This window comes from Sceloporus occidentalis, unplaced genomic scaffold, assembly GCF_023333645.1.
Source record: "Sceloporus occidentalis isolate IW3139 unplaced genomic scaffold, rSceOcc1.0.p SCAF_7, whole genome shotgun sequence".
Taxonomy (NCBI): Eukaryota; Metazoa; Chordata; class Lepidosauria; order Squamata; family Phrynosomatidae; genus Sceloporus; species Sceloporus occidentalis.
In genome coordinates, this window is record NW_028316987.1 from 57,484,789 (window position 1) to 57,510,671 (window position 25,883).

The 25,883-nt window shown below is 40.0% G+C and overlaps 2 protein-coding genes across 8 annotated transcripts; one reads left to right on the forward strand and one right to left on the reverse strand.

Annotated features, from left to right (window-relative positions):
• Positions 1 to 696: 696 nt before the first annotated feature.
• On the reverse strand, positions 697 to 13,023 carry CBX3 (chromobox 3). Of its 3 annotated transcripts, none has more exons than XM_089533053.1 (6): positions 12,935 to 13,023; positions 9,322 to 9,372; positions 4,315 to 4,457; positions 2,775 to 2,940; positions 2,273 to 2,367; positions 697 to 1,296 (listed from the first exon to the last, which is right to left on the reverse strand). In XM_089533053.1, exons 2-6 carry the CDS (start codon positions 9,343 to 9,345, stop codon positions 1,170 to 1,172), a joined length of 555 nt encoding a protein of 184 aa, XP_089389179.1. In that variant the 5' UTR covers positions 9,346 to 9,372; positions 12,935 to 13,023; the 3' UTR covers positions 697 to 1,169. The 3 variants fall into 3 exon arrangements, with proteins under 3 accessions (XP_089389179.1, XP_089389178.1, XP_089389180.1); XM_089533052.1 differs by lacking the exon at positions 12,935 to 13,023 and adding an exon at positions 11,438 to 11,526; XM_089533054.1 differs by lacking the exons at positions 9,322 to 9,372; positions 12,935 to 13,023 and adding an exon at positions 11,438 to 11,572.
• Positions 11,747 to 24,954, forward strand: HNRNPA2B1 (heterogeneous nuclear ribonucleoprotein A2/B1). 5 transcript variants are annotated; one of them, XR_016281936.1, is made up of 12 exons: positions 11,747 to 11,997; positions 16,820 to 16,930; positions 18,002 to 18,148; positions 19,140 to 19,350; positions 20,122 to 20,223; positions 20,301 to 20,381; positions 20,531 to 20,593; positions 21,048 to 21,167; positions 21,733 to 21,855; positions 22,510 to 22,592; positions 23,947 to 24,050; positions 24,678 to 24,954. XR_016281936.1 is itself a non-coding variant. In XM_089533050.1 (11 exons), exons 1-10 carry the CDS (start codon positions 11,968 to 11,970, stop codon positions 22,569 to 22,571), a joined length of 1,050 nt encoding a protein of 349 aa, XP_089389176.1. In that variant the 5' UTR covers positions 11,747 to 11,967; the 3' UTR covers positions 22,572 to 22,592; positions 22,753 to 23,236. The 5 variants fall into 5 exon arrangements, 2 of the variants coding, with proteins under 2 accessions (XP_089389176.1, XP_089389177.1); XR_016281937.1 differs by lacking the exon at positions 22,510 to 22,592; XM_089533050.1 differs by lacking the exons at positions 23,947 to 24,050; positions 24,678 to 24,954 and adding an exon at positions 22,753 to 23,236.
• The last annotated feature ends 929 nt before the right edge of the window (positions 24,955 to 25,883 follow it).

Below are 25,883 nucleotides of genomic sequence, written 5' to 3' on the forward strand. Positions count from 1 at the left end.
GACCTTTTTGCGATCTGCCAATTCTGAAATTCTTTGGCTTCCTCAGACTAAAAGCCTGATACAGCAAATTCAACGACCTTGTCTGATTATTGAGTTGTCCTCAAAAATGATCAGTGTGAGGATTCCTCATACTGACAGCCCAGTGTTAAAACATGGAGGCACAGTAGTGTGCCCTCCCCAACGGTGGGCTTGCCACCTGTGGATGTGAGCTTCCAGACAGCAACCCCTACTGACTTCAATGGCCATGTGTGCATGCAGCCCCTTTCATTCACTTCAGTAGGAAAGCATTTTTGAGTGGAATTCACAATCACAAGTACAAATCACAAGGAAAATGTGTGGCCTTTCAGCTGGTGCTGAACTACAGTTACCAATATTTGTGATTCTGATCACTATACTTGTGATCATTTGTGAATTCCACTAAAAATTGCTTTCCAACTGAAGTGAATGAAAGGGAAGAAACCATCCAAGAGTGTCTCTCTCCTATAGGAAAATGTGTGGCCTTTCAGCTGGTGCTGAGCTACAGTTACCATTATTTCTCACCACTCTCAAATATTTGAGCTGATCACCGAGTTGCAAATCAACAGACAATGGGTCACTCATTCCTTATCCCCTGTATAAGGGCATAACTATCAGTAATAGAAGCTAACTCTTGTCTAAAGACTTTGTCTTTCACATTGCTCAGCAAAAAAGCACCAAAAATATAAAACTATTTTATTGAGAACTCACCAGTATTTACAATAAAGTAAATAATATACATTGCACCTTCAACTTACTACAAAGATTTTACCAGGTCCCCTTAGAACCAAGAAACCACAAATACTAGAAAGAATCATTTTATAGATTTAAGAGGACTAAATAGGGAGAAAGATGCATGCATGTCTGTTGTACAGAGGTTACAAAAAAGCTTTTGAGTTTGAATAAACTGCCATTAAGAGTTACTATTAACTATTAAGTTTTTAAAAAACATTTTACCTAGGATGGAGGAAGCAGTATCAAATGCTCTCCTTTAATAAACAAAACAAATAGCACAGATCTTTTATTGTTTCTGTTTAGGCAAAACACTTAACTTCAAAAATAAGCAAACTTGTCTCGTTAGAACAGCTTTCCACATTTCTTGTAAGTCAAACTCATATATATTTATATATAAAAATGAACAGGGAACTCAACAATTATTGTGCTTCATCTTCTGGGCACGAGTGCCAAGTTAGCCGTTCTTCATAAAAAGCAATTACAATTTGAGGACATTTCACATTTGCTTCTTTGGCCAGCACCAGGTCTGCTTCATCGGAGTCTTTCCTGTTTTAAGAGAGGATTCTGATTAAAAATATTACTTAAAAACAAATGATCATGAGTTTCCAAGCTCAGACTTCTAAGCATCACTACAAACACCTTCTAAAGCATGGTGTATGAACAGCCTGTAAATGTTCATTCAGGCTAGCTTTATACACTGCATGGGACTTTATTCAGTCATGTCTGGCTATGTTTATCACCCATACACTTACTAGGAGAGTCAAAGGAGCTGAAAGGATTCTTCCTCAAATCATTCAAAGTGTAATAATATTTGAGAAGTGTGAGGAACTGCAGTTCTTCAGGATCTTACTGCAAGAATGAGATTCTGGGTACCATTTCCACCAGAAGTAATGGCTATGTTGCTATCCACCGGATGTAATATATACTGGTAAAGTAGCTGATGGCAACTGAGAAGGGAGATTATTTGATTATAGCTGTGAATGCAGCAGTCCCATTAGAAGTATCTCTATGATGGTTTCTGTTAGCCAGTTTCAAATACACATACACAAAATTGGTCTCTCAAATTTAGTAGTACATAAACTTTATAGAACCAAAGGTTAAATGTTAAACTGATTTCTAAACAGTCTGAATACATTGATACTAAATACAGTGGACCCTTGTTATATGCTGGGGTTTGGTTCCAAGATCTCCCGTGTATAACAAAATCCGTGTATGCTCAAGTCACATTATATATAATGACATAGCAAAATGGTGTCCCTTATAAAAAATGGAAAATCAAGGTAAATTTATACCTTTTTGGAACATTTTCAAACCATGTATGCTTAAATCCGTGTATAAAAAATCTGTGTATAAGAAGGGCCGACTGTACTACTAAGAACAGTAGTTTAAGTTTAATATATGTTGTAAGCGAATACAGTATCAAATAGGTCTGTTTTAAAATAGCAGAAAGTACAATTCTCTATCAAGATGACCCTAAGGTTAACTTCAGACTAATTGCTAACATTTCCATTCCACTACTTACCATTTCATAAGAAACATAAGTTCTCCACTGCTGTCTGTGGCTCCAATTATTCGCTCAGGATCAAGTCCTCTTGCAAATCCCCTGGGCTTATCAACCTGTTTGATTAAATATTTAAAGAGAATAATATTAACATATTTTTCAACAAATGTAGACAAATCACCATAACCATTCCTCCGAACAAGCTCAGTAGCATGTACAATGGTGCACACAACCTGAGACCTTGGGCTCCATGTAGTCCTCCACCAATCCCAGTGAACTTCCATCACTCATTTTGTGTGTGTGTGAGAGAGAGGGAGGGATGTATGAAGGATAAGAATGCATGTGCAGGTCAGGCTGAGTGTGTGTTTGTGTGTGAATGGCCCAACAACACCAAGAGACCCACACGAGTGAATAGGGATTTGAATGTAAATGGCACTGATCCTAATCTGATATAGTAACCATGATACTGCACTAATGCATTCAAGAATCAATCACATACCAAATAAAATTTTAATTAACTTACAGAATCCCGTTTTTTCTTTGCCTTGCTGTCATCAGATTCACTATCTGAAACAGATTTTCTTTTGGCACCCTCTGATTTCTCTTTACCAGCTTTCTGAGAGTTCAAAAAAGCTTCTATTAACTCTGGACAATCTAAATTTTCTTCAGGCTCCCATGTGTTATCAGCACTGAAACATTTATGGGGGGGAAATGAGAAAAATAAATAATAAAGGACTAAACCTGAATTTCAACACAAAAGCAAATACAGCTCAGTTGTGCTCCATTATCAGAATACTGTTTTCACCAAAATCCTATCCTCACTCAGTATTTTATCTAAGTCAATTGCTACAGAACTGTATTCACTTCAAAGACACTTGTGTACAGTTACTTATACTTAATACTAATAATGTCTTTAAAACTATTGCAATTTACTAAGCTGTACTGGACACAGCTAATAGTTTGTCAAGTGTACTGGATACTTATCACAAAGTTCACATACAGCAACTCCACAAGCAATGTTATAGATCTGCAGAATTGTCTTAGCAATGCTTAGTGCACAGAAATCTAGTGAATGAGGAAATATTCAGGAAGTTTCTAAATTTAGTTTCCATTCCATGTGCACCTGAATGAGTGAGCAGACTGCTTACTATTGTACTTCAAGGGGTCCCTGTGAAATCACACATACAGGTCATGCTGACTCATGTCAACAATATGATACACCATGCTAGTGAGTAATTAGCCAATCACCTATATGTACAAGTCCGGGAGAGCACAAAAGAGCCTACTGCTTCCCTGTAACTGTGCTTCTTTCAGGGGCCACCTGTGAATGCACATAACCTGCTCTCCTGTCATTTTGTAGGTCCTGCTTCCCTTGAACTTAATGTTCATCACTGCAATGGACAACTGGAACTGAGAATTTGGTGGGAGCTCCATTAAGAGCAGGCACTGTGGTGGAGGTGGGACTCTCTACAAACAGATCATTTGGCTGTGAAAATTTTCAGATATATGCTACCCATATGAGGGAATTCTGTATTATCATGAACAGCATTTTTTGTTTTGTTTTAAAATGCCTTGTATTAATTGCATTTTGTAAGTACTGCCCAACTTCGTACTGTTGATTTTCAACCAATTTATTTATTTTAAATCTGATACACCATGCTAGTGAGTAATTAGATACAGGTAGTCTACTTTTACTACTAACATCTGAACTAACTCTTGAAAAGCGATGAAGTACTATTAATAATAATTGACAATAGCAATTCATTTCTTTCCAGCTCATTCTGTACTAGTTAGGCTTACTTCTGATCTGACACACAAATTGCAAAAGACATACTTCCAGTAGTGTAGGAGGAAGATGTTACCTATGGCCATCAATAACATGATCTGCAGAAAACTTTTCACAACTGGTTAGTAATCCTTTCAAAAAGTTTTCATTCTTCTCCAGCCATGCCCACTTGCCCATATGCCTCTTATATCCACACTTTCTGTGTTCAGTTGCAGTCAACACCGTTCATCCCCAGCATAGCTGACATGCTAGAAAAAGTAGTTCTGACGTTGCTTACTCGGTAAATCCTTTCCACTTCAAGAAGTATTCAACCTTGCCATTAAAAACACGCCGGTCCAGGACTTTTTCCACAACAAATTCTTCAGGTTCTGCTTCTTCAACTTTTTTACCTTTGCCATTCTGTTTCTTCCCCATCTTATGCTACAAAACAAAATAATCTGGAAAATAACACCTCTCAACAGCAATGCTATCATCACTCATATACATAGGTTTTATTTTGCTAATTAAGATGTTACAGAGCTAGTTTTAAATAGACCCCATGCATTCTGCCATACCTCCTTTTTATAATATAATTCTAAATCTCAAATTGTTGCAAGCTATTCCCTTTGCGCAGACCAGTGTGGGAAACTTGTGGCCATCTAGAAGTCACTGGATTGTCTTTACCATAATTATTCACTAGTGACTATGCTGGCTCATGGGAATTACTGTCCAACAAAATTCTAGAGGGCTATAAGTTAGCCACCCTGTATACAATATATGGATATGAACAAGTGTTCTGTCAGGACAAAAAACAAGTTTAAGTACCTCTGGGAAGGAGTACAAAAGACAGAAGAGCTCTTCAAAATGCTCAAATATAAACCAGAAACTACAATGGACCCACTGTATTAGCAGGCTGGTATCTGCAAATTAGAGATCCTGTGGATCGTCCCACATTAGGCAATGGTGGCACATACACACAGCTGCACCAAAACATGTATGTCACCACCCATTGACTAATATGGGCTTGAGTACCTGTGTTTTTTCACAGATGCAAGGGGGGGGGGGCGCTGGACCCAAACCCCCAAGGATGGGAAGGGTCCACTGTATATGCACTGGGAATAGCTGGATGGGGATTTTTCAGATGTGTATTTGAACCCACCCCCCACAATTATATCCACAGATCATTCCAGCTTTCATTATAGAAACTATTACATATTTGTATAAAGCTTCAGAGTTTTTCTTGTCATGTTAATAGAACTTTCTTCACAGGCACTGCTATAAGTAAGGCTAGCATTCATGAAACTTTCATAATCAACCTCCACAGGTTTAACACAAGACTGAAATGGATTTAAATTCAATTCAATAGAAAGCACTAAGTGGCCACACATTATTTGGATAGCAAGCGTTTACATCCACATCATCCTCAAAGCATTTCAACTTAAACAATACACCATTCAGCAGATAATGTTATTTCCCCACCACAATTTTGCTATGTACTGGTTTGAAACCAGTGTATTAGTGTCATGTTAGAATTGTGTAGTTCTATTAGTAGAATATGCAAAGTTGTGAACACAATTTTGGATGCATTCCTTAAGCGGCCATTCAAAACAGCAAACATAAGAAAGACATAACTTTGTGATCTTTGCAAATATACAATCCTGTGATAATCATAGTGGAGAGAAACCATCTAGGATTTCCAAACTCCAAATTCTGTGAATCCAAGAAAACTTTGTGGACTTTATTTTTTAAAAAACATCACCGTTTTCTTGTACTACAAAGGAATCCTTTCAAAAAATGATTGTAGCTACTTCAGTTGTTTAAATTGAATCATATATACAGGCAGGAAGCAAGATCACTGTAAGCAATTCACACAAGCAGTTCTTTAAATCATAACCAGGATTACTGAAATGTAATTCCAGCACACCCCATTTCCTGGCCGCAAAATGGTAACGGAGATGCTACATTTCTGGAAATGGTGAAGCCACTATGCACACTGTAAGCATATACACGATTGCAGCCTGAAAACTATAAATGCTTAAATTTGTAGTAACATATATGAAAGCTATTTAAGCTGAGAAGTAAAAAGGTTGATCATGTTTGAGGGGCTATGTCATAAAAACAGATGCAGGAGGCTTGCTTCTCCCAACCAGATAGGAGAATACCAAAAGGCATTGATTACTATCTTCGTGAAACCAGCAACATACTAGGTACAGAGATATATTTTAGATTTGGATGGTACTGTATATTTTTCTTGTCTATACTAATAGTTTCATTCTGTGGTGCTGTCAAGACTGCCTTGCATAAAAAATGTATATTTGCATATTTTGAGGTTTTTTTAAAAAATGATTTTGCTCACTGCAAAAACTGAAGTACACTCATCCCTCCACATTGATGGGGTTAGGGGCACAGGACCCATGAATGTGGAAAAACCACAAACAACAAAACACTGTTTTTACCTGAGAGAACATCTCTCTAGGAATCTCTAGATCCTCCAGTGCAACTCTGTGGTCAACATCTGCCACACACTGGCCACAGAATTGCACTGGAGGAGCTACAAATGCCTAGTGGAGTGTCCTCTCTAGAACCTTCAACACAACTTTTGGTTAAAGTTGACCACACAGTTGCGCTGGAGGACCTAGATATTCCTCGTCACAAATGTAGATGGGACAAGTGTATTTCACTAGTGTTTTATTCAGGAACACTGATAAACATCTTCAGATCCAAACTGGTTCTCTTGTTCTCAAATGTTCCACTGCCTCCATATCATAACCAAGAAGGAAATGTCCATATTTTTCCCAAGTGGAAGATGTTCCAGAAGATGTAACTGCAGTTGAAAGAAGGTAAGGTCTGTGCTTTGAGTATTTTCTCTAATAATGGGGAACTAAGAAAAGCATCTCACTGCTAGCCTGTTTCTCAATTATTTCTTTGATTTTGATGTGATCTATCCTAAAACTTGCAATAGTGTACAATATAAATTCAGTTTATAAACACAGAACTGCAAGGCGCAGATGCACTGCTCCCCTAGGTTCTTCATATCTACTCCTCCTGCACATCAAAATCAGTATTTCTCACCTGTCTTTTGAAATTTATTGTTGTCTAGAGATATGTGCAGCTGCTTATTCATGTGGACCGTAGAGGTGCAGGGTATGTACTTGGTTGACAAACATAGCATTTATAGACCATGGAAGAATGTGTGGCATCCAACATTCATGATGCCTTTCTTAGAACTATACAATGAGCCCTCCATTTTCAAACCAGATTATGCTCAGGTTTTTAAAAATATTTTTACTCATTTGATGTAATAGCCAATACTTATGCATACTAATAAAGCCACTTTTTGCTATGGAATTTGTGTGAAAACCTGTAAGTTATGCAGAAATCTGCATTCATATATTCCCTAACCCTAGTCACCTGCACACCAGGGCACTCCACTGTCTCAAGAGAAAGGCTGAAGAATTTCTTGTAAAGCTAGTTAGGATGTTCTGCCCCTCCACAGGGAAATGGGGAAGGTACTAAGCATCACTGATTGCCTTTCTATATAAAATGTATGGGCAAGTAATGTTATTCTGAGAGCAGCAATACAGACGTAGGGCAGATGGTTGCACTTGATGGCCCTTGAGGACTCTTCCAACTCTATGATTTTGTGATGCACTGGATTTTATGAAACAGGTCCACAAATTTGGATTTCCTGTGATAACTAAGACAAGGTTGGTGTGAGGATCCTGCTTCTCTCCTTTCATCCAATCCTTAGGGATGGGATTTTTTCCTCTTTTTCCTTCTTCTTCAGGGCAGTCCTGTCTATACCTACCAAGAACTCTACATCTAATGGAGCAGACTACAGGATTAGCTACTGGTCCCCAACCTCTTCTTCAGATCAGGGACAATCTCCTCCTTTCAAAGCTAGCATCATAAAATTAGAAAAGGGCGCAGACAAGATTTTTGCAGCTGTGGTTTGGAAGGCCAGTACAACTATCCTAGGGGCGGAAAGGAAAGATTTCATTTGGGTGCCAGGCAGCAGATACTTTTGAGTACCTCTGTTATTTACTGTTCAAACAAGCCCAACTTTTTTTCTGCTCAAGCTCCAGGTGAAAAAAGGTTATAGAGGTATTTGTGCAAAGGAGGCATATCTTGAACAAATGATGTTTTAGCTGGAGATAGGCAGGCATCTTAATTGTGGATTAACTTTTGAAGTTCAACCAACCAAAAGTAATTTCTCTTCTGCACTCCCAACTCCATAGGTTGGACCTTTGACCTTTGCCAAACTGAGTTCATTTCAGAAAATTACCTGCTTTCTCCTCACCATGCATAACATCTCTAACATGTCTTCTTTGCTCAAATTATAGTAAAAGAGATTCCACCCAAACATTAGGAAGAACATTTTTACTGTAAGAGTGTTTGGCAGTGGAATGGACCTCCTCATGGAATGATGACGCTTACCTTTGGAGATCTTTAAACAAAGGATGGATAGGCATCTAAGTGCTTTAGCTGTTTATTCCTGCAGGGCAGGTATTTGACTAGCTGGTCCTTGTTCTACACTCACCTTTTCCTAAGCTAAGCAGTCCCAAATGTTGTAGTTTTGCCTCACAGGGGAGTTGCTTCAGTCCTTTGATCACTTTGGTTGTCCTTTTCAGCACTTTTTCATCCTTCCAACATCCTTTTTTAAGGTCCACGGACCAGAACTGTACACATTATACTGGAGGACACTACCCTATCAAGTGTGATGCTGCATATTTTGTTTAAAAAAATCCTTTTCCAATTATATGCAACATGGAGTCTGCCTTTCTGCTAGTACTGTACTAAACTTCCATGGTCAGTTGTTATATTGTCTTTTGTAAGCAAACCAGTGTTATGTACAGTATCTACTGCCTATTAATATAATGTATGTAGCTGGAACAATATGGTCATGCAATTTTAGGTAGAACTGGCAAGGGTTTCTTTGATGCTACTAAAGATTCAGTTTTTGCAAAATGTTGTCTAAAATCCGTGGCAACTTACTCCACATTTAAGACTAATCTTCCAATGATGCTTGGGTCATTCCTTCTGTTACACAGAAATGAATAATTGCATTATCTGTAGAATAGGAATCAAGTATTAAGTACATTAGCACAAAAATTTACCTGAACCTGGCAAATCCACTGATGCTAGAATTTGCATCTCCCCCCAGTTGTCTTACTTTCAGGGTCTTGTATTTGGTACAATAATGCTGGGAGATGTGGATGTATCTTTTTGCACAGAGATGCCAACAATAAATCTGAAGAAATAAGGTGGTAAAATCCTTACATATTTTATGTGGTCATGAACTTACCAATGTAGATTTATTGGTGGCCATTTTTATTGCAGACTTGCTGAGCTTTTACTAGAAAAATGCATGACAAAAGGAATGTTGCATTACTCAGAGAAAGGCATCTCAATACAAGCATTGTCCTTTTCTATCCAGGTGATTTTAAAATTCAAGCACATTAGCAAAATTGCATGTTATATCTCTATTAAGCTACGCATTATTTGGAGTTAACTATTATTACCTACAAAACATGCCATGCTTTTGAACTAGCCACATCACACATTCTGATCTCACACTCAACCAACATTTGCAAGGAAAGCTTACATTGCAAAACCCTGAAAGAGGGTGGAATCATGCAGCACTTTAGATGATGTTGGACTGCAACTCCCAGGATTCCCTGTCACCAGCTATGCCAGGTGCTAGTTCTGTGGAGAGCTGAAGTTCACAAGCATCTTAAGGGCCACAAAATGCCTATCCCCCTTGTAAGGAAATAGGGTACAGTCAATTAGTGAATCCTGAATCCATTTGGATCCTTTTAAAAATTCAATTGGACAAAACACGCTGCAGAAATAATCCAGTTTGAGACCTCCTCAACTGCCCTGGCTGAATGCTAGGGAATCCTGGGGACTGTAGTTTTGTGAGACATTCAGCCTTCTCTGTCAGAGAGAGAGAGAGATTCCCTAGCACTGAGGCTGGGCGGTTAAAGCGCTCTCAAACTGGATTATTTCTGCAGTGTGTTTTGGTCCAATATGGTGCTAACAATTAACAAAAATATAGGATTACAACTGAATAAACTGCAGTAAAGAAATAATATATAGGTGACTTATGTATCTTAAAAATGATTGCAGAATATATATATATATACATATGTCTGTCTATCTATCTATCTATCTATCTATCCACACACATTCATAATGCCTTTACACAGCTCAAATGCAGGGGCTTCTTTGCAAACCGATGCTGAGCATCAACCAGCAAAGCCCCTCTTTAGCCCCGCAACCCTGGCGCTTCCCTCCTGCCTCCAGAGCTCCAGCTCAGAACAAACGGAGCCAAGGAGCAAGGAAAGGCCTGCTGCAGAGCACCGAGGCGGCCTCAAAGGCGGTTCCCAGGAGGAGGGGAAGGGCAATAATGCCAGGCGGGACTGACTCCCACAAACCCAGAGAAGGTTCACCATTTGGGATGGAAACACCCGGCCATCACCCCCCTTCCATCGACTCCAAGGGGGGTGTGTGTATTTGTATGGGCACACACACACACACACACACCTTGCAGTCGATGGAAGTACGGTGATATATATATCTATATCTACCTAAACACACACACACACACTATATATATATGTATGTCTATCTATATGTAAAGGCCAGTCGACACCCCACGCTTCGCCCCCATTGGCAAGCACCTCAAGGCGATGAAGCGTCAAAAGGTGCGTGTGTGTATATATATATATATATATATATATATATATATCTATGCAAACTATATGTAAAAGTCCTTCGGCGGTTCATAATATAAGCCACACACATATCTATATATCTAAAGTGCACAATCTGCGCCTTCAGCCTGGGCCTCGTTCTTCTGCCTGGTTTATGGCGGAAAGGGGCTGAAGGAAGGGTTAAAATCCCGCCGCGCACTTAACACCGGGAAAGGGGGGCTGAGGGCGGTCAGAGCCCTTCCGATTTATGGGGAATTTAAACCTCGGGGGGAAAAGGGGGGAAGCATGTCGGCCTCCTCTCGCCCTCTTCCCCTCCAACCGCCAGCCATTTAAAGAAAGAGGGAGAGAGGCCTACTGCAAAATGGTCGCCTCATGAATCCCTATAACAATAGTAATAGTAATAATAATAATAATACTAATGGAGACCGCGGGCTTTCTGGAATAAACACTTTTCTCGGGTGAGATCTGGATACGAAACATAGACTTCGACGGAGAGGCGGCGGCGGCGGTTGGGCTTAGATTTAAACACGAAATAAAATGGAGGCGGGAAGCGGAGCGGAGGCCCAGGAGGAGGCCGCGCCTGGAGCCTGCCTGGGAGTTACATAAAACGCAGCGCTCCAAATGAGGCCGCCTCACGCGATGTTATGAGAGCGCTTTGAAAGGAGACGGAAAGGGAGGGATAGAAAGAAAGAGAACGATACGGACTTCAATGGCGCCCAGAAGCAGCAGCAGCAGCAGCGTCGGCGAAGGCGGCAACGGCTCCCCCGCTTTCCCTGAGGAGGAGGAGGAGGAGGAGGAGGTCTCTCGCTCTCTCTCTGCTCGCTCCAGGCGCGCGCTGCAACTGTGGCGTCGTCGTCGTCGTCTACGCGAGGCAAAGGGGGCGGGGGAAAAGAGGGGGCGGGCTCAGAACGCTCGAGCCGGGCGGGGATTGGGCAGGGCCTAGCCGAGGCGACCAATCCCCTGCCCGCGTCTAGGCCCCGCCCCTCACTGCGCCGCGCCGTCTTCGTCGTCGCAGCAGCCGCAGCGGCCGCCATTATCTCCACCCTCGAGCCGTTGGCCGCCTCACGCGCTTCTCCTTCTCCTTCCGCCGCCTCGCGCTGAGGAAGACGCCGCTGTAGCTGCTTCGCTCTCCGCGAAAGAGCAACCAGGCCTCCCCCTTCTTCGCTTCGCCGCCTCCTTTCCCATTCCTTTTTAATTATTATTCTTTATTAACAACCTCCCTTTGTCGGCCGAAAATGCCTCGCGGAGACCGGGAGAGCGACTGGGTGAGTGAGGCAACGGACGGCGCGGGTCCATGATAATGATAATGGCCGGCCATTTCTCTTAAGAGGAAAGGAGGTCCTGGCGGCCTTCGCGCCGGGAAGGATAGAAAATGGCGGGCGCTGGGAGAAGGAGGGAGGGAGGGGGAGAGAGAAGGGGAAGAGGGCTCCTTTCGGCCCTCAACGGAAACCTGAGGAGAAGCCGAGGCCCGAAATGATGGCTGTAATGGCGGCTCAGGGATATGCCCCCCAACAAATAACGACGAGAAAGCCTTACTGATAGGTAACCCCCCTCAGTGTCAAACTACAGCTAATTAAGGCCATAAAAACGGAAAGATATGTTATTTAAACGCTATTACCACCGTGGGAACTTTACGGCGTGTGGGGAATAAGGCCTTCGTTAATGGGTTCCTCCCCCCCCTTTCCCCCCTTTTGGCGCGCGAGTAGCCTTCGGGCCTCCTTCGGCAATTTCCGGAAATAGCGGTCGTGTTTCTTCGGGCTTTTCCGGAAACGGCCGAAGGAGGCCCTCGGAGACCGAACGAGCGGGCTTCGGGAGTTTTCGGAACGAGGCCGAACGGTGCCGGAAATTGCCGAGAGGATCCTCTCCCCCCTCAGATGACGAGGCGCCTTTTTGGCCGTTGTCTGAACTAACGTTTCTTGTAAACCGCCTCCCCAATTAAAAAACCGTTAATTTTTAAAATTAAAAACAACTGGAAACCCTTGGTCTTCCCTGAACATATTTTTAAAAAGCGAATAGGGATGTCGACAAAGCGGCTATTTTTTCTCAAGTTTAAGAGAAAACGGCGATAGCTTTTAAATTTGAGAGAAAATGGCTATGCTTTTGAAACCAGGGCAATTTTTGTGGTTTCGCTTTTTCTTATCTGAGGGAGGAGGGGAACGCTGCGTTAATTTCTAACTACGTCACGAAAAGGCCGCCATTTACCCGAGAAGACGGGAGAGCCGTATTCTCAAAACCGTGTTACGCCAAACGTGGTTCGTAGGCCGCTGCGAAGTAGGCGGGACGGCGCGGAAGCTACGTAAATAGCGTATTTACGGAAGGAGCGGGGGGCGGTGCGTCATTCGCCGAGGGAGGAAAGCGCTAACTGCGGCAGAGTTGCGCCGTTGGCGTAGTGCGGTGACGCAGCGGCCGTTAGCTGAGGAACGCTTGGGGGGGCGGGGCTTGGTTGCGGCGATAGAGGGGGAGGAAGGTTCTGGAAGGTTGGGGGCGGGTTCAGGGGCAGCTATGGAGGTCGGCGGCTCTCTTTGTTAACGTATGGGAGGGAGGGAGTCGTTCCCAGAAGCAGACACGGCTGAGTCTTTTTTCTGCGGGGTGCGCGCGCAGCTCCCCAGGCGCGCGCCCAGGCGAGGAAGAAGGGGCGGAGCCGCGGCGGCAGAAAAAAGACTCAGCCGCCCAGCCTTTCGCTCGGCGCCATTTTCTCTCGCAGTCCCACTGAGCGCTTCGCAATCCTAGCGTCGTCACATGGCGGAGCCATTTTCACTATGTCTCCAGTAGGGTTCCCCCTCCTTTTCTTTTTATTCAGCTAAAAGCCCGGAAGTGGGTTTTTCATCACGCCGCCGCCGCCGCCTCCTTCGTGGCCCTTGGCGAGGGCTCTGCCACAGAGGCTTTAGTACTGCTCACAGGAAATTGACACCATTTTACTTCTTTAGGATGGATTACCAGTATTTTATTCCCAGTTAATTAGTATCTGGTTTCTTAGGATTCCTTACTTGTGGCACACCATTGTCAAAGGTTTTAGTAGTCTTCACATGTGAATTAGTAGTGGTAATAATAATTTATTTCTATCCTGCCTCATCAAGAAGATTGAGGTGGCTTACATCATTGAAAACTATATAATACAATAAAGTAAATCCCACTATTCCCCTCTCCTTGAAATAAACCCACATAATAATTACAGCACAACAGTGACTATAGTAAAATATAGATAAAATCACCATTAACACCATTTTACTTTAGCAGAACAGGTTACTCTATATAATTTCCAGTTAGATCAGTATTTGATTTCTTAGGATGACTTACTTCTGGCACGCAGTTCTCTAATTCAAGGACACTACAGTACTAATTTTTTGATTCCCTTGCCTTTCCTGGTTAGTATCAAAAACAGAACACAAGATTCTGCATTGGACTGGATGGCCCTCCTGGTCTCTTCCAACTCTTGATTGGTTACATTCCAAGTAGGGATGTAAATTAGTTAAATCAGCTGCACCATGACCTCAGGTTTATCACATCTGATAGAGATGCACACTGTTTACTCACTTGAAAGGTGCCTCCTGGTAAGTCAGGAGCGAAAGAGAGTTCATTGCCACTGAATCTCAAAAAGTGAAATGTTTTCCAGCTGTTTTCTCTGCTGGCTGTTAATAGAGATTGTAGAACAAAGCATCTTAGGCCTGTTACAGACAGCCAAAATAAAGCTGCTTCGAGTCACAGTGGAGGTATGGTGTTTCAATGATGCATGCGTCCTAAGAGTCCAGAAGCCACACCAAAGCCACGCTCCAGTCCTTAGGGCTGGAGCATGGCTTTGGTGCGACTTCTGGACTCTTAGGAAGCATGCATCATTGAAACACCATACCTCCACTGTGACTCGAAGCAGCTTTATTTTGGCTGTCTGTAACAGGCCTTAGTTTCCTAGGACGGCTCTCTAATGCATCTTGGATCAACCAAACATTTCCAGTACTGTGTTGGATCTGAGAGGAAATAACCTATTTTGGGTAGAAATGCGGTGTTAAAGTATATGATCTCTTCATATCTAGAGTACTTGACTAGTCATCTCAAAATCAAAATGCATCAAAACTAAATAGAAAGTGGTTTTTAAAAAATAAGAAAAGTGTTTTTGTTCAGAGTCCTAGCAGAGAAATTCCAAAACCGAGAGAAACCTAGATTTTGGAAATGGAAGGGCGTTCACTGATAAATATCCCTGGTTATGTGGCCTAGCAAATTACTGGAGTGAAATCTGTACATATTTCTTGACTAATAAGCTTTTCCTTTTGTTATTTTGAGACAGTTGTATAGTTCTACTGTATTTTTGGTGATCTTTTGAGCTGTGGGTCCATTGGCTCTGTTCATACTGCTTGCTAGATCTCCACATGGCATATGCATTTGCATGGGAGGTTGAGAATGATGCAAGCTTTCAGATTTTGCATCTGGGAAATCATTTGGAATGCTTTGTACTCCTCCGTATTAACATTTACACAGACATATAAGAGCCTAAATCCAATTACTAATCCCAATTAGAATAGGCTCAATGAGGCTGTCAAAGTTTTTTAGAACTGTCAGTTTACATTACAGCATCCTGTACTCAGAGTAGCAGTTGGATTTGTGCCATGGAATTGCAGCTTTTAAAAAACGCAGTGATGGTATACAATCTGAAATGCTTTAAACTGCTTTACATAATTGTTACTGATTTGTGTTCAGACACTGCTAGGGATTTTTTCTCTATCCATAAATTTTTAGTCTTTATTTTAAGATGAACCCCACTGAATGTAGTTAAAGGTCCCAAAGGCCATCTTTTTCCTGGTGTAGGGGAGGACAAAAACCTGTCAGGCCATTCATAAATAAATAAAGGAGCTTTGAAAGAAAAAAAAATCAGGAAAGAAATGCAGGGGCCCAATTTTTTTTCTTTTCTTTTTCTTTGCAGGTTAAGCATAAGGCAAGCCCCTTTGAGATTACTTCTGTGCGTTAGGAACGTGACGCTTGCAGTTTGAGCTGTGAAGGAAGCTTGCAGTGCAACACTCAGGCTGATTTCTTTTATTTACATATAGCAGCGTTTCTTATTGTGGAGAGTGTCCACTTGACTATTAAACATTCGATGTAGCAATAGCTTACATAGAAAACATAGTGTTATGAATATATAGAAGCACTGGACTGCATGTCAGTAATTTTTATATAGCCAGGGTTGTATGTAGCAGTTTTGAGAATACAGAAATATGTGTAGTTACATAGTCATTAGGAACCAAAGAAACATTATTTTGTGGCACTATTAAGAGATAAACATCTGTTTAAGTTATAACTTATACCTGTAGAGATGTTCCTAACATCTCATACTACAGTAAACAGTCAAATTATAAAAATGTATTTGTGTGTCATCCTTACTAAGAGTATACTCAGGGGACATAGTACTTTAATCAACATTGCAAGTCACAATAATTTCTGTTGGGTTTTAAGATCATTTAGCTCATGAAATTTATTCCCCCGCCTGTAATGGAAGGACAGATGAAAAAGCCACACCTTTTTGCCCAGTTAGGTGAACTTAATAAGGCTCTGGAAGGGAAAGAGAAAAACATGATTACCTGGTTGCTTGGAGAGTGCCTCCCCCACTGTCACTGGGGACTGGGCAATATATTTCTGCAAGATATACAACATTAATTAATTGAAATGCATTTTGAGTACTGTTAAACTAATTAGGGGTAGTACTAGTGGCAAAATAGTCTGTTTTGCAACTTTGTTTCAGATGTGTTAATATTAAACTGAGGCTGCTCAAGCAATTAGAACGATATTTTCCACCATTTCTAAAAAATCTTGTAAGATTCTCATTTCTTAGCTTTGTTTCTGTAGCTGTGACAGATTACTGCTTTTTAATTTGCTGTTAGATCAATATCTAATTTCTTACTCCATTTCTAAATGAGCTTTTTCATGCCTTTCCTGGCGACCATCAGAAACAACACAAGAGTCTATGTTTTAAATGTTATCTCAAGAAAGTGATTGGCCAAATAGAAAATAGCGTGTGCCCTAATTATATTGGGGAGAATTGAAACCTAGTGCTGTTAAATTATTTAATTTGTGCTATGTTGCTATCTTTTTTCTTTGTATTAGAGGGAAAAGGAGCAGTTCCGTAAATTATTCATTGGTGGCCTAAGCTTCGAAACTACAGAAGAAAGTCTGAGAAACTACTATGAACAATGGGGAAAGCTAACAGATTGTGTGGTGAGTTTTATGTGATAATCTTTGTTTGCATTTTGTTAAACTTTTTGAATTGGTTTAAGTAATCTACTCTTTGTGTTAGTCTCCAAGGAGCAGGCTTTAATATTCTGTTGAAATAAAAGAACATACGTTATTTTTGGTAACTGGTTTTTTCCCAGTGCAGAGACACCATATTTAGAGACGATTAGGCTGGAAAGAGCTGTACACTAGTGGTCTATGTTAAATTGCTTTCTCAAACCTAAGATCCCCGCTTTATGTACAATGCTGATCTGTGGTATATTGGTTTAAGATGGCAATTTTTTGATTTCATGGTTCAATATTGTTTGTAGATAAAATGCCAGCCTGCTTTTGACACTGAACCAGTTTGCAAATACAAGCTGAGTGTCACTTATCTGAAATGCTTAGGACCAGAAGTGTTTTGGATTTTGAAATGTTGCATATATGTACATAATGAGATCTTGGAGATGTGACACAGATCTAAACACAGCATTCATTTACATTTCATCATCACATGTTTAATTAGGATATCATCCAATCAAAAGTCCCTCTGAATGAATGAGGCAGAGTTAAGCCTATGTTTTAACATTTTTGTTGAAATGTGAAGCTGAAGCCCTAAATCTAATTATTAGAGTAAACCCATTGAATCAATGGGAACTTGGTAAGTGAACAGTTACCTGTATATGTTTCATTCATTTAATAGGGCTCCTGTAGTTGGGACTAACAATTTGATTTAGGGCACATTTCATGCACATCTTATACACAAAGCCTGAGGGTAATTTTATACAATAGTTTTTAATATTTTTGTACATAAACAAAGTTTGTATACTGTGAACCATCAGAAAGCAAAATTTTCATTGCCTCAACCATCCATGAATTTATTTACTTTGCACACGAACAAAGTTAAATTTCAGGATTTTGGATAGAGACTCAACCTGTACTGTTAAACTGTGGTTCAGTGTTATATAGCTTCTTTCTCCTTATCTGTAGCAAACAAACAAAAAAATCAATGTTACATTTTAGGCATTTAAGCAGAGAAAATATCTTCATTAAAATTCACATTTCTTCATTTTGTAGGTAATGAGAGACCCTGCAAGCAAACGTTCACGAGGATTTGGTTTTGTGACATTCTCTTCCATGGCTGAAGTTGATGCAGCAATGGCTGCCAGGCCTCATTCAATTGATGGAAGAGTAGTTGAGCCTAAAAGAGCTGTAGCCAGAGAGGTATACTCTTAAGACTGGGAAATTTCAGTTTGTGCTCTCCTTACTTGCTTCCTGTACCTTTTAAAATAGTCAGGCACAGTTGAAATTTGGTAGTATTTGGGGACCTAAGGTGTAGAATATAGTAATTTAAAGGAGGTGTTTTGACCAGTGAACCAAACTCCTTCACTCTTCACCTGTTTATGAGTATACATGTGGTGTATTTGACAATAAACAGTTAATCTGCAGGATGTGGTTAATATAAGTACAGCCGTCCCTTCCCTTACACAGGAAAAATGCGGATGCTGAAGCCACATTCAAGCGGCACCACAGTGGCACGCGGGGCACACGTCACAGGAGCGTGTACCATTGTTTTCTTCTGGCGCGGCTTCCAGCATTTGTTGGAAGCCATGTATGATGCGGGCGCACTGTATCTGCTTTGCAGTGCATGCTGATCTGTAGCATATTAGGGTGTCAAAATGGTAGATAGTAATAATAGAAAAGATAATTACTGGAAATGGTTTAAACAAATCCTTAAAGCAAGGGTGGGCAACTGTAGAAAGGTAGGGGGCCACAATAGCCCTCCCCCAGAGGGCTATTGGGCCATACCACATCTGCTCCCTCAAGAAATAAATGTCCTCTAGGGCACAAGGGAGAAAACGTGGAAATCCCCGCTCTCCAGACATATTGGGGCAAAAAACTTTTTGTGAAAAAAGTTTGCCCCCAAGAGACCGCCAAATGATATGGGCATGTTGTTCTAGGGCCATTTTGGAGGAAAACAATTGACCCTCTGGGGGCCATCTTGCCCTATGGGCTCCACCTAACCAACCCTTATCTAAAGAGTAATCGAGTTCATACTGTTTATAATGGCAGTCCCATTTTTTAAATAAAAACCCACATTCAGTGTAGCATTAATAAAGATAGATGCTGACAGTGTTTCCTGTAATAATATCAAGTAGAAATTCGTTTAGGGAACTCCACAGCTAATCTGTCAGTTTTAATTAACTTTTTCAAGGAATCCGGAAAACCTGGAGCTCATGTTACTGTGAAAAAGTTATTTGTTGGTGGAATTAAAGAAGATACTGAGGAACATCACCTTAGAGACTACTTCTCAGAATATGGAAAAATAGACACAATTGAAATAATTACTGACAGGCAGTCTGGCAAAAAGAGAGGCTTTGGATTTGTAACTTTTGATGACCATGACCCTGTGGATAAGATTGTGTGTAAGTAAAAATTACTAAATTTTGCTAGTGTTGAAATACTTTACATGTATGTGATTGTGGCCTGGTTCTATGTACCACTGCCCAGGTAATTAACTTGTATACAGATGTGGTGCAGCCAGTGCTGGGTGATACTTTTGACTTAAAATCCACTGTTCTCATACTTGCTAAGGAAAAAGCAACAACCGTCAAGTGCAATTTTTCATTGGCCTTGGTAGACAATAAATGACTTTGGAATTGTTACATTTGCTTAGACTGAATTTCATAATAATTTTTAAATATGCATAACATGTACAATATACATGATTTTTTAAAAAAAATAGTGAATATAATCTTGAAGAGTTTAAGTTACTGGCATTTATTTCCCTGATGACCTGGGCAGAAAGCTCTTTTGAATGGTAGCCAAGAACATGCATTTCTTTCTTGTAGAGACAGAGCATAGAAACATACCAGCTTTTCTCTTTACTCATCAGTGGTACATTGAACACTTTTTACAGGGCCAAGGAAGTTTCATCTCTTTTTCCCCCCCTCTAGAAATGGAAAAAGAAGAGCCGCAATCATGTTCTGCAGGGCTGACAGTGAGCAGATGTTGGCATACAACTGCCAGGGCACTTCTTGTCAACATCTGCAGTGTCCAGTTTATGGGCAGGTCTGGTGAAAGTGAACTGCATTCTGGCATTGCAGTCTTAGTTACTGTTTTCTCTAGCATATTGAATGAGATGGTTCTGGGTAGTGAAATTTCCCTTAAGAAAATATCTCCTTTTTTCCTTCCAGTGCAGAAATACCATACAATCAATGGTCATAATGCTGAAGTAAGAAAAGCTTTATCTAGACAAGAAATGCAAGAAGTTCAAAGTTCAAGGAGTGGGCGAGGAGGTAGGTTGTGAATTGGCTATACTTGCATATAAAGCATTTTTAAAATGCTATAAATTTACCATGCAAAATATTTTCAGGTAACTTTGGCTTTGGAGACTCGCGTGGAGGTGGTGGAAACTTTGGTCCAGGACCAGGAAGTAACTTCCGAGGTGGCTCTGGTAAGTCAGATTATCACTGTCAGCAAGAGACCATATCAATAAAGACAGCTACCAGTTTTTCTCAAGAATATAATGATTCTTCCTCTGCAAGGTGTGGGAGCACTGGGCCAACGCTAGTTTATTAACTGAAGCTGCTTTCTTTTCAACAGATGGTTATGGAGGTGGCCGAGGATTTGGTGATGGTTACAATGGATATGGTGGGGGACCAGGAGGTTAGTATATTAAGCACTTCCATTTGAGAAACTAACATAATTATCTTCTTCTATTTGGGATTTCTGTTTGCCAACTTACCTTGTACTGAGTTTGTTACTCTTTAAACACCTTGTAGTTTGTTGTTTAGAGATCTTTCCCAAATAAGCATTCAGAAGTTCCAGTATATGAGGCACGTTTAAAACACTTTTCAGGGCTGAAGATTTAGCATTCAAATTACAGTCCTGTTAGTTGTAGTAGAACAACCCAGACTAGTTCTGAAGTCTTTCCCAGCCCTTCAGAGTCCACTTTTGGCTTGGAGAAGGCAGGAGTAGTTAGGGGGACTACCCCTCCCATTTCTACTGGATTCTGGTAGACTGGCCATACACTGCTGTAAGGTCTTTCCCATTGCAGTCACTATCATAAGGCAAACTGTATATAAGCAACATATTTGTCATGTTTTTAACTTTATAATAGGGGGCAATTTTGGAGGCAGTCCTGGATATGGAGGAGGAAGAGGAGGCTATGGTGGTGGAGGACCTGGATATGGCAATCAGGGTGGGGGCTACGGAGGCGGCTATGACAACTATGGAGGAGGTAATGGTATTGGATCTTTAAGCATGTTTGAAATGGGGAAACACTTTAATACTATTAACAGTATTTGGTAATCACAAGTCATTATTTAAAGCATAATGATGAATTACGAAAGCTATATTTTAATACAGTTTTAGTAAACAAGAAAAAGCATTGCAAGGAATCCCTAGCCTTGCTTTTCAGCTCTCTTCTTTGGTTTACATGAACAGAAAATGTGGATCAGAAAAAAAATAGGACTGCAGAGGTGGCAGGGTGCAGGAAAAGAACGACATAATTTTCACATGCCATCTGAATTTGCCTCCAGTGCAGGTTTAGTGGAGAGAAGGGGAAAGAAGAGGCTGTTTCAGAGAGAAAAAAAGGCAATGTAAAGAGTGTTATGTTGGCTTAAGCCTCCTTCTGCCATTCAGCTCCCACTTAAGTGAGTGCATCTGTCTGGCTGAAAAGGTTCTGTTAGTGCTTTAGAAATAGGGATACAGATTAGTTTTCATCTGTGCAAGGATTTGACGTCATAGCATCTTGTTCCTGGTGCTACCATTCTAGTTATTGAGAATAAACTTTTTTTATTCAGGCAATTATGGAGGAGGAAATTACAATGACTTTGGAAATTACAACCAGCAGCCCTCAAACTATGGTCCAATGAAGAGTGGAAATTTTGGTGGAAGTAGGAACATGGGAGGGCCATATGGTGGAGGTACGTTGAAATGAAATAGCAGCTATATTTCCCGCCAACTTGAATAACACAGATAGAACAAGTTGGTCAAGTTGACTGGTCTTTAAACTGCCCTGTGAGAAAGGAATAGGAAATTTGCTACTTCGTTAGTTGATTTTAGCCTGTTTAATACTTCCATCTTTTTCTAAATTTGATATGTTTTCAAAGACTCCTTCCTCCATTAAAAATAGATTTCCCCTGTTCCATAGGAGGGTCTGTCTTCAGAAAGGATTGACATTTTCTCTTGCTCCATTAGAATTCCTGCCAGTTATGGCAGGATTTATCAGGTGGGGGGTAGTGCCCTCCCACTGTAACTCTACCTGAAGGCTTTACTTTATTTTCTTGTTTAAAAATTAATGCCAGCCATTCATAATTGGCAAAAAGTAAGGCAAAGAGGGGTTCTTTCTGGTGACCCATTAAATAAGAATCAATTTTGTTCCTGCACAGAACCCTTTCTGGAGCTTTTTGGTAGGCTGTGTTTTAGATTTTGTTAGAATTGGTGAACCCTAAGCCTTTTATTATATTCAGTATGTCAATGAGATGCTGAAAGTATAACACTTTGGCATGTTTTTATCTACTTTGATATGGGCTCTTGGTCAGTATTAATTTTGCCTTGGTCCATTTTCACAAATGCAGGGAACTATGGTCCTGGAGGAAGTGGAGGAAGTGGGGGATATGGAGGGAGGAGTCGTTACTGAATTTCTGAAAGCTTTTCATGGGTGAGTGTACCACTTTAAATATTACAATTGCAGTGTTTCTTGGTTTAGTTGCAGGGGTAAAAGCTTTTAGGATCATATTATCTTTCCTTTAAAAATAAAAAACTGGGTAGATGGATAATTTCGTAACCTATTTTTTTACTCTTTACTTCTGTTGAAACAGGCTTCACTGTATAAATAGGAGAGGATGAGCCCAGAGGTAACAGAACAGCTTCAGGTTTTCGAAATAACATTGTTAAGGAAACACTTATCTCAGTCATGCATAAATATGCAGTGGTATGGCAGAAGACACCAGAGCAGATGCAGAGAGCCATTTTGTGAATGGATTGGATTATTTAATAACATACCTTACCGTGGAGGAAGGATTGTAAAAATGCCTTTGAGACAGTTTCTTAGCTTTTTAATTGTTGTTTCTTTCTAGTGGTCTTTGTAAGAGTGTAGAAGCATTCCTTTGATAATGTTAAATTTGTAAGTTTCAGGTGACATGTGAAACCTTTTTTAAAAAAAATTCTCAAAGTTTTGAAAAGCTATTAGCCAGGATCATGGTGTAATAAGACATAACGTTTTCCTTTTAAAAATTTAAGTGCGTGTGTAGAGTTAAGAAGCTGTTGTACATTTATGATTTAATAAAATAATTCTAAAGGAAATGTTGTGTAATTATAGATTTATTTAAAGTACATTGTAAATTAAGGCAAGGAGTGGGTAGTAGAAGGTCCCACCAATACTACAAAGTTACTGTTGTACATGTACAATGTTGGTCAGATAACGTGTTCTGTAAATCACCAGGTTTAAAGTATCTAGATAACTTAAGGGATATCTCTGCAAGGAGAAACACCTTTTTAGATCTTTTAGATGCTGCTTCTTCAATGGCAAGGAAAGGAAATATCCCCAGCGAGGTACTCTTCCAGGGACACAGGTCTAGTGCAAGAGAACTCTTGAGAACGGCACTAAGTTCAGCCAGTCTTAAAAAGCTGTGCTGTACTTCTGCAAAGCTTTAACTACAGTAGTTTTAAGGATGCCAACGAAAGCTGAGGGTGTAGAGCAAAATAGTTCTAAGCTTCAGTTAAACTTCTTTAGGTAAGATCTTATTTACTTTTTCTTTCTTAATATTCCAAAAAACAAGAAACTAATACTATATGACAGTGTACTGTTTGAGTATAGTGGTTATATTATTTAGTTTAACATAGCAATGAACCAAGTTAACAATTATATATTGGAAAATTAAGAAATTCTATTTTTGTTTGTTTGGGGGTGTGGGGTTTTGTTATGTTTTCGTTGTTGTTTTTGTTTTGCTATTACATTTTCATTTACTTTAATTTCAGCTGCTTAACCTATCTTTTCCCCTACTGGAATCTAGCTTTATGCATCATGGACAAGCAATAGACCTGCTGAGCAAATGAACCAGCCAAGTGTCCATTAATGCTTTGCAAGGGTTCGGTCCCTGCAATGGTTAGTTAAATGGTATGTTACAGCTCACTTACACAGTACAAATTGTCATGTTTGTCTTTCGTTTCCTTGAAAATCTAAATATTAAAAGTTCTGGATGTTAAATAAGCCAGTGAAACACATTCAGAGCAACTAAAAGTATTTTATTTGTGGAAGTTAATTGTCTTTGAATTAATGTAGAACTTCTGACATGTGAAAACATTCTTTTTTGCTGATTTGTGGCAGATTTCTTCTTAGAGCTGTCTAAAACGTGTATACAAGAGCTTATTCTATAACCAGGGTGAAATTTATGATTTGCTAAGTTTGGTTGGGATAAAAATTAGTTTTTCTTGCATAATTACGTTGTATTTAATTATAATTCTAATGTTCACACTGCAACATAGACGACAGAGCATTTTGTTTAGATTAACATACTGTTCGATTGAAGTAGTCTGCAATGGCAGAATCAGTCACAGATTTTTATTCTACTCTTTAAAAAAAAGACAACCAACATTTGTTACTTGGTACACAATCTGCCCACTCTTAAAAAGCCTGGAGTTGCCTCATCTATGCTAAACAACCAATTGCTGATATTTTTCCTGCCAGTAATACAAAGAGGCATACATGATAAACGTCTTCAGATACTTTTTTTTTCTTTGGCAGGAAGGTGCCAGGCTGCAGGTAACTAATGAAGAAGTGGTCAACCACAGAAACCTCAAGAAATAAGATATTTCTATTGTCATCACAAAATACTTGGTTTTACTGGTTTTATTAACTTTTGGAGGTTAAATAAATACTGCAGCCTTCTGTGTAATGCTTTTAATCATACAGCTACAACTGTTTATAGAATTCATTCTGGCTAGGAAATCAAGAGTAATGTGATGGTAAATACTGTGTTATTATATTTTTATACGTGATAATAAACTTTTATACAAAAATATTCCTAGTCTGATAACCTTTTGGCATACATTGCAGTTAATCCATAATTCTTCCATGCCACTGTAAATGTATGTGTTTTCTGAAGTAAGTCTTCAACAATGCAAACACTCACTTTTATGATACCATACATGCTAACAGTGAACTCAAATTTCTGGCTATACCGTTGCAAAACCAAACCGTGCTTGATTGTTATTTGGGAAGAAAAACCTAAAGCACCTCACTTCATAGGTGTTTGCTAAGGGTCACTGTGTGTTTAGAGGCAAGAGTAACAGGAATGGAGTATCCTGGAAGAAGGTATAAGAGGATGGCATGCTTTACAGAAGTACCCTGCACTGCAGCATTTTGTTATAGGTCTCACTAGTAATTTGCATCCAATACACATGATAATACTGCTGGGAAAGGAGGTACAGTACAATTATGGGAAGAGCTTTTTGTTCAAGGGTCAGTCACCCATATCAGAAATATCACTTCTGATACTACTGGGAAATACCAGCATTTTTGTAGTTTTACATACTATGGTTTCATGTGTGAACAAAAGCCCCCAATAAAGTACATAGCCAAATTATTAGAGGATATGTCATTTTTCCATAATGAGGATCCATCCTGTTCAAAAGCAAAACCATGAACCTGGCTTTGGTGAACCAAATGTAGAACCTGTTTGAGAGGATGCACTCTAATAAATTCCACTAGAAGGTAACACTTCATACAGAAAAAAGACATTTCAAACATGGTAGTATGCCACTATTTCTAGAAGGCATGGCAGGGTGAATGTTGATTATTAACATGACTAAAACATTCTGCGCTTAATTGTTCAACATAAGACACTTGTATCTAGCCCTCAAATGCAAAGAAACAATTTTGATGTGGATGCTGGATTCCTATATTGAGGACAAATTAGCTGATGAACTGTCAGATCTTCATAAAGCATTT

Excerpts from the sequence above, each read along its gene's own strand:
- HNRNPA2B1 (XM_089533050.1), top strand. The coding sequence starts at position 11,968 with ATGCCTCGCGGAGACCGGGAGAGCGACTGG. Across the intron at positions 11,998-16,819 it reads GAGACCGGGAGAGCGACTGG|AGGGAAAAGGAGCAGTTCCG; the intron begins GTGAGTGAGGCA and ends TCTTTGTATTAG. Across the intron at positions 21,168-21,732 it reads CTATGACAACTATGGAGGAG|GCAATTATGGAGGAGGAAAT; the intron begins GTAATGGTATTG and ends TTTTTTATTCAG.
- CBX3 (XM_089533053.1), bottom strand. The coding sequence starts at position 9,345 with ATGGCCACCAATAAATCTACATTG. Across the intron at positions 2,941-4,314 it reads AAGTGGAAAGGATTTACCGA|TGCTGATAACACATGGGAGC; the intron begins GTAAGCAACGTC and ends TAAATGTTTCAG. Across the intron at positions 2,368-2,774 it reads CAAAGAAAAAACGGGATTCT|GTTGATAAGCCCAGGGGATT; the intron begins GTAAGTTAATTA and ends TTAATCAAACAG.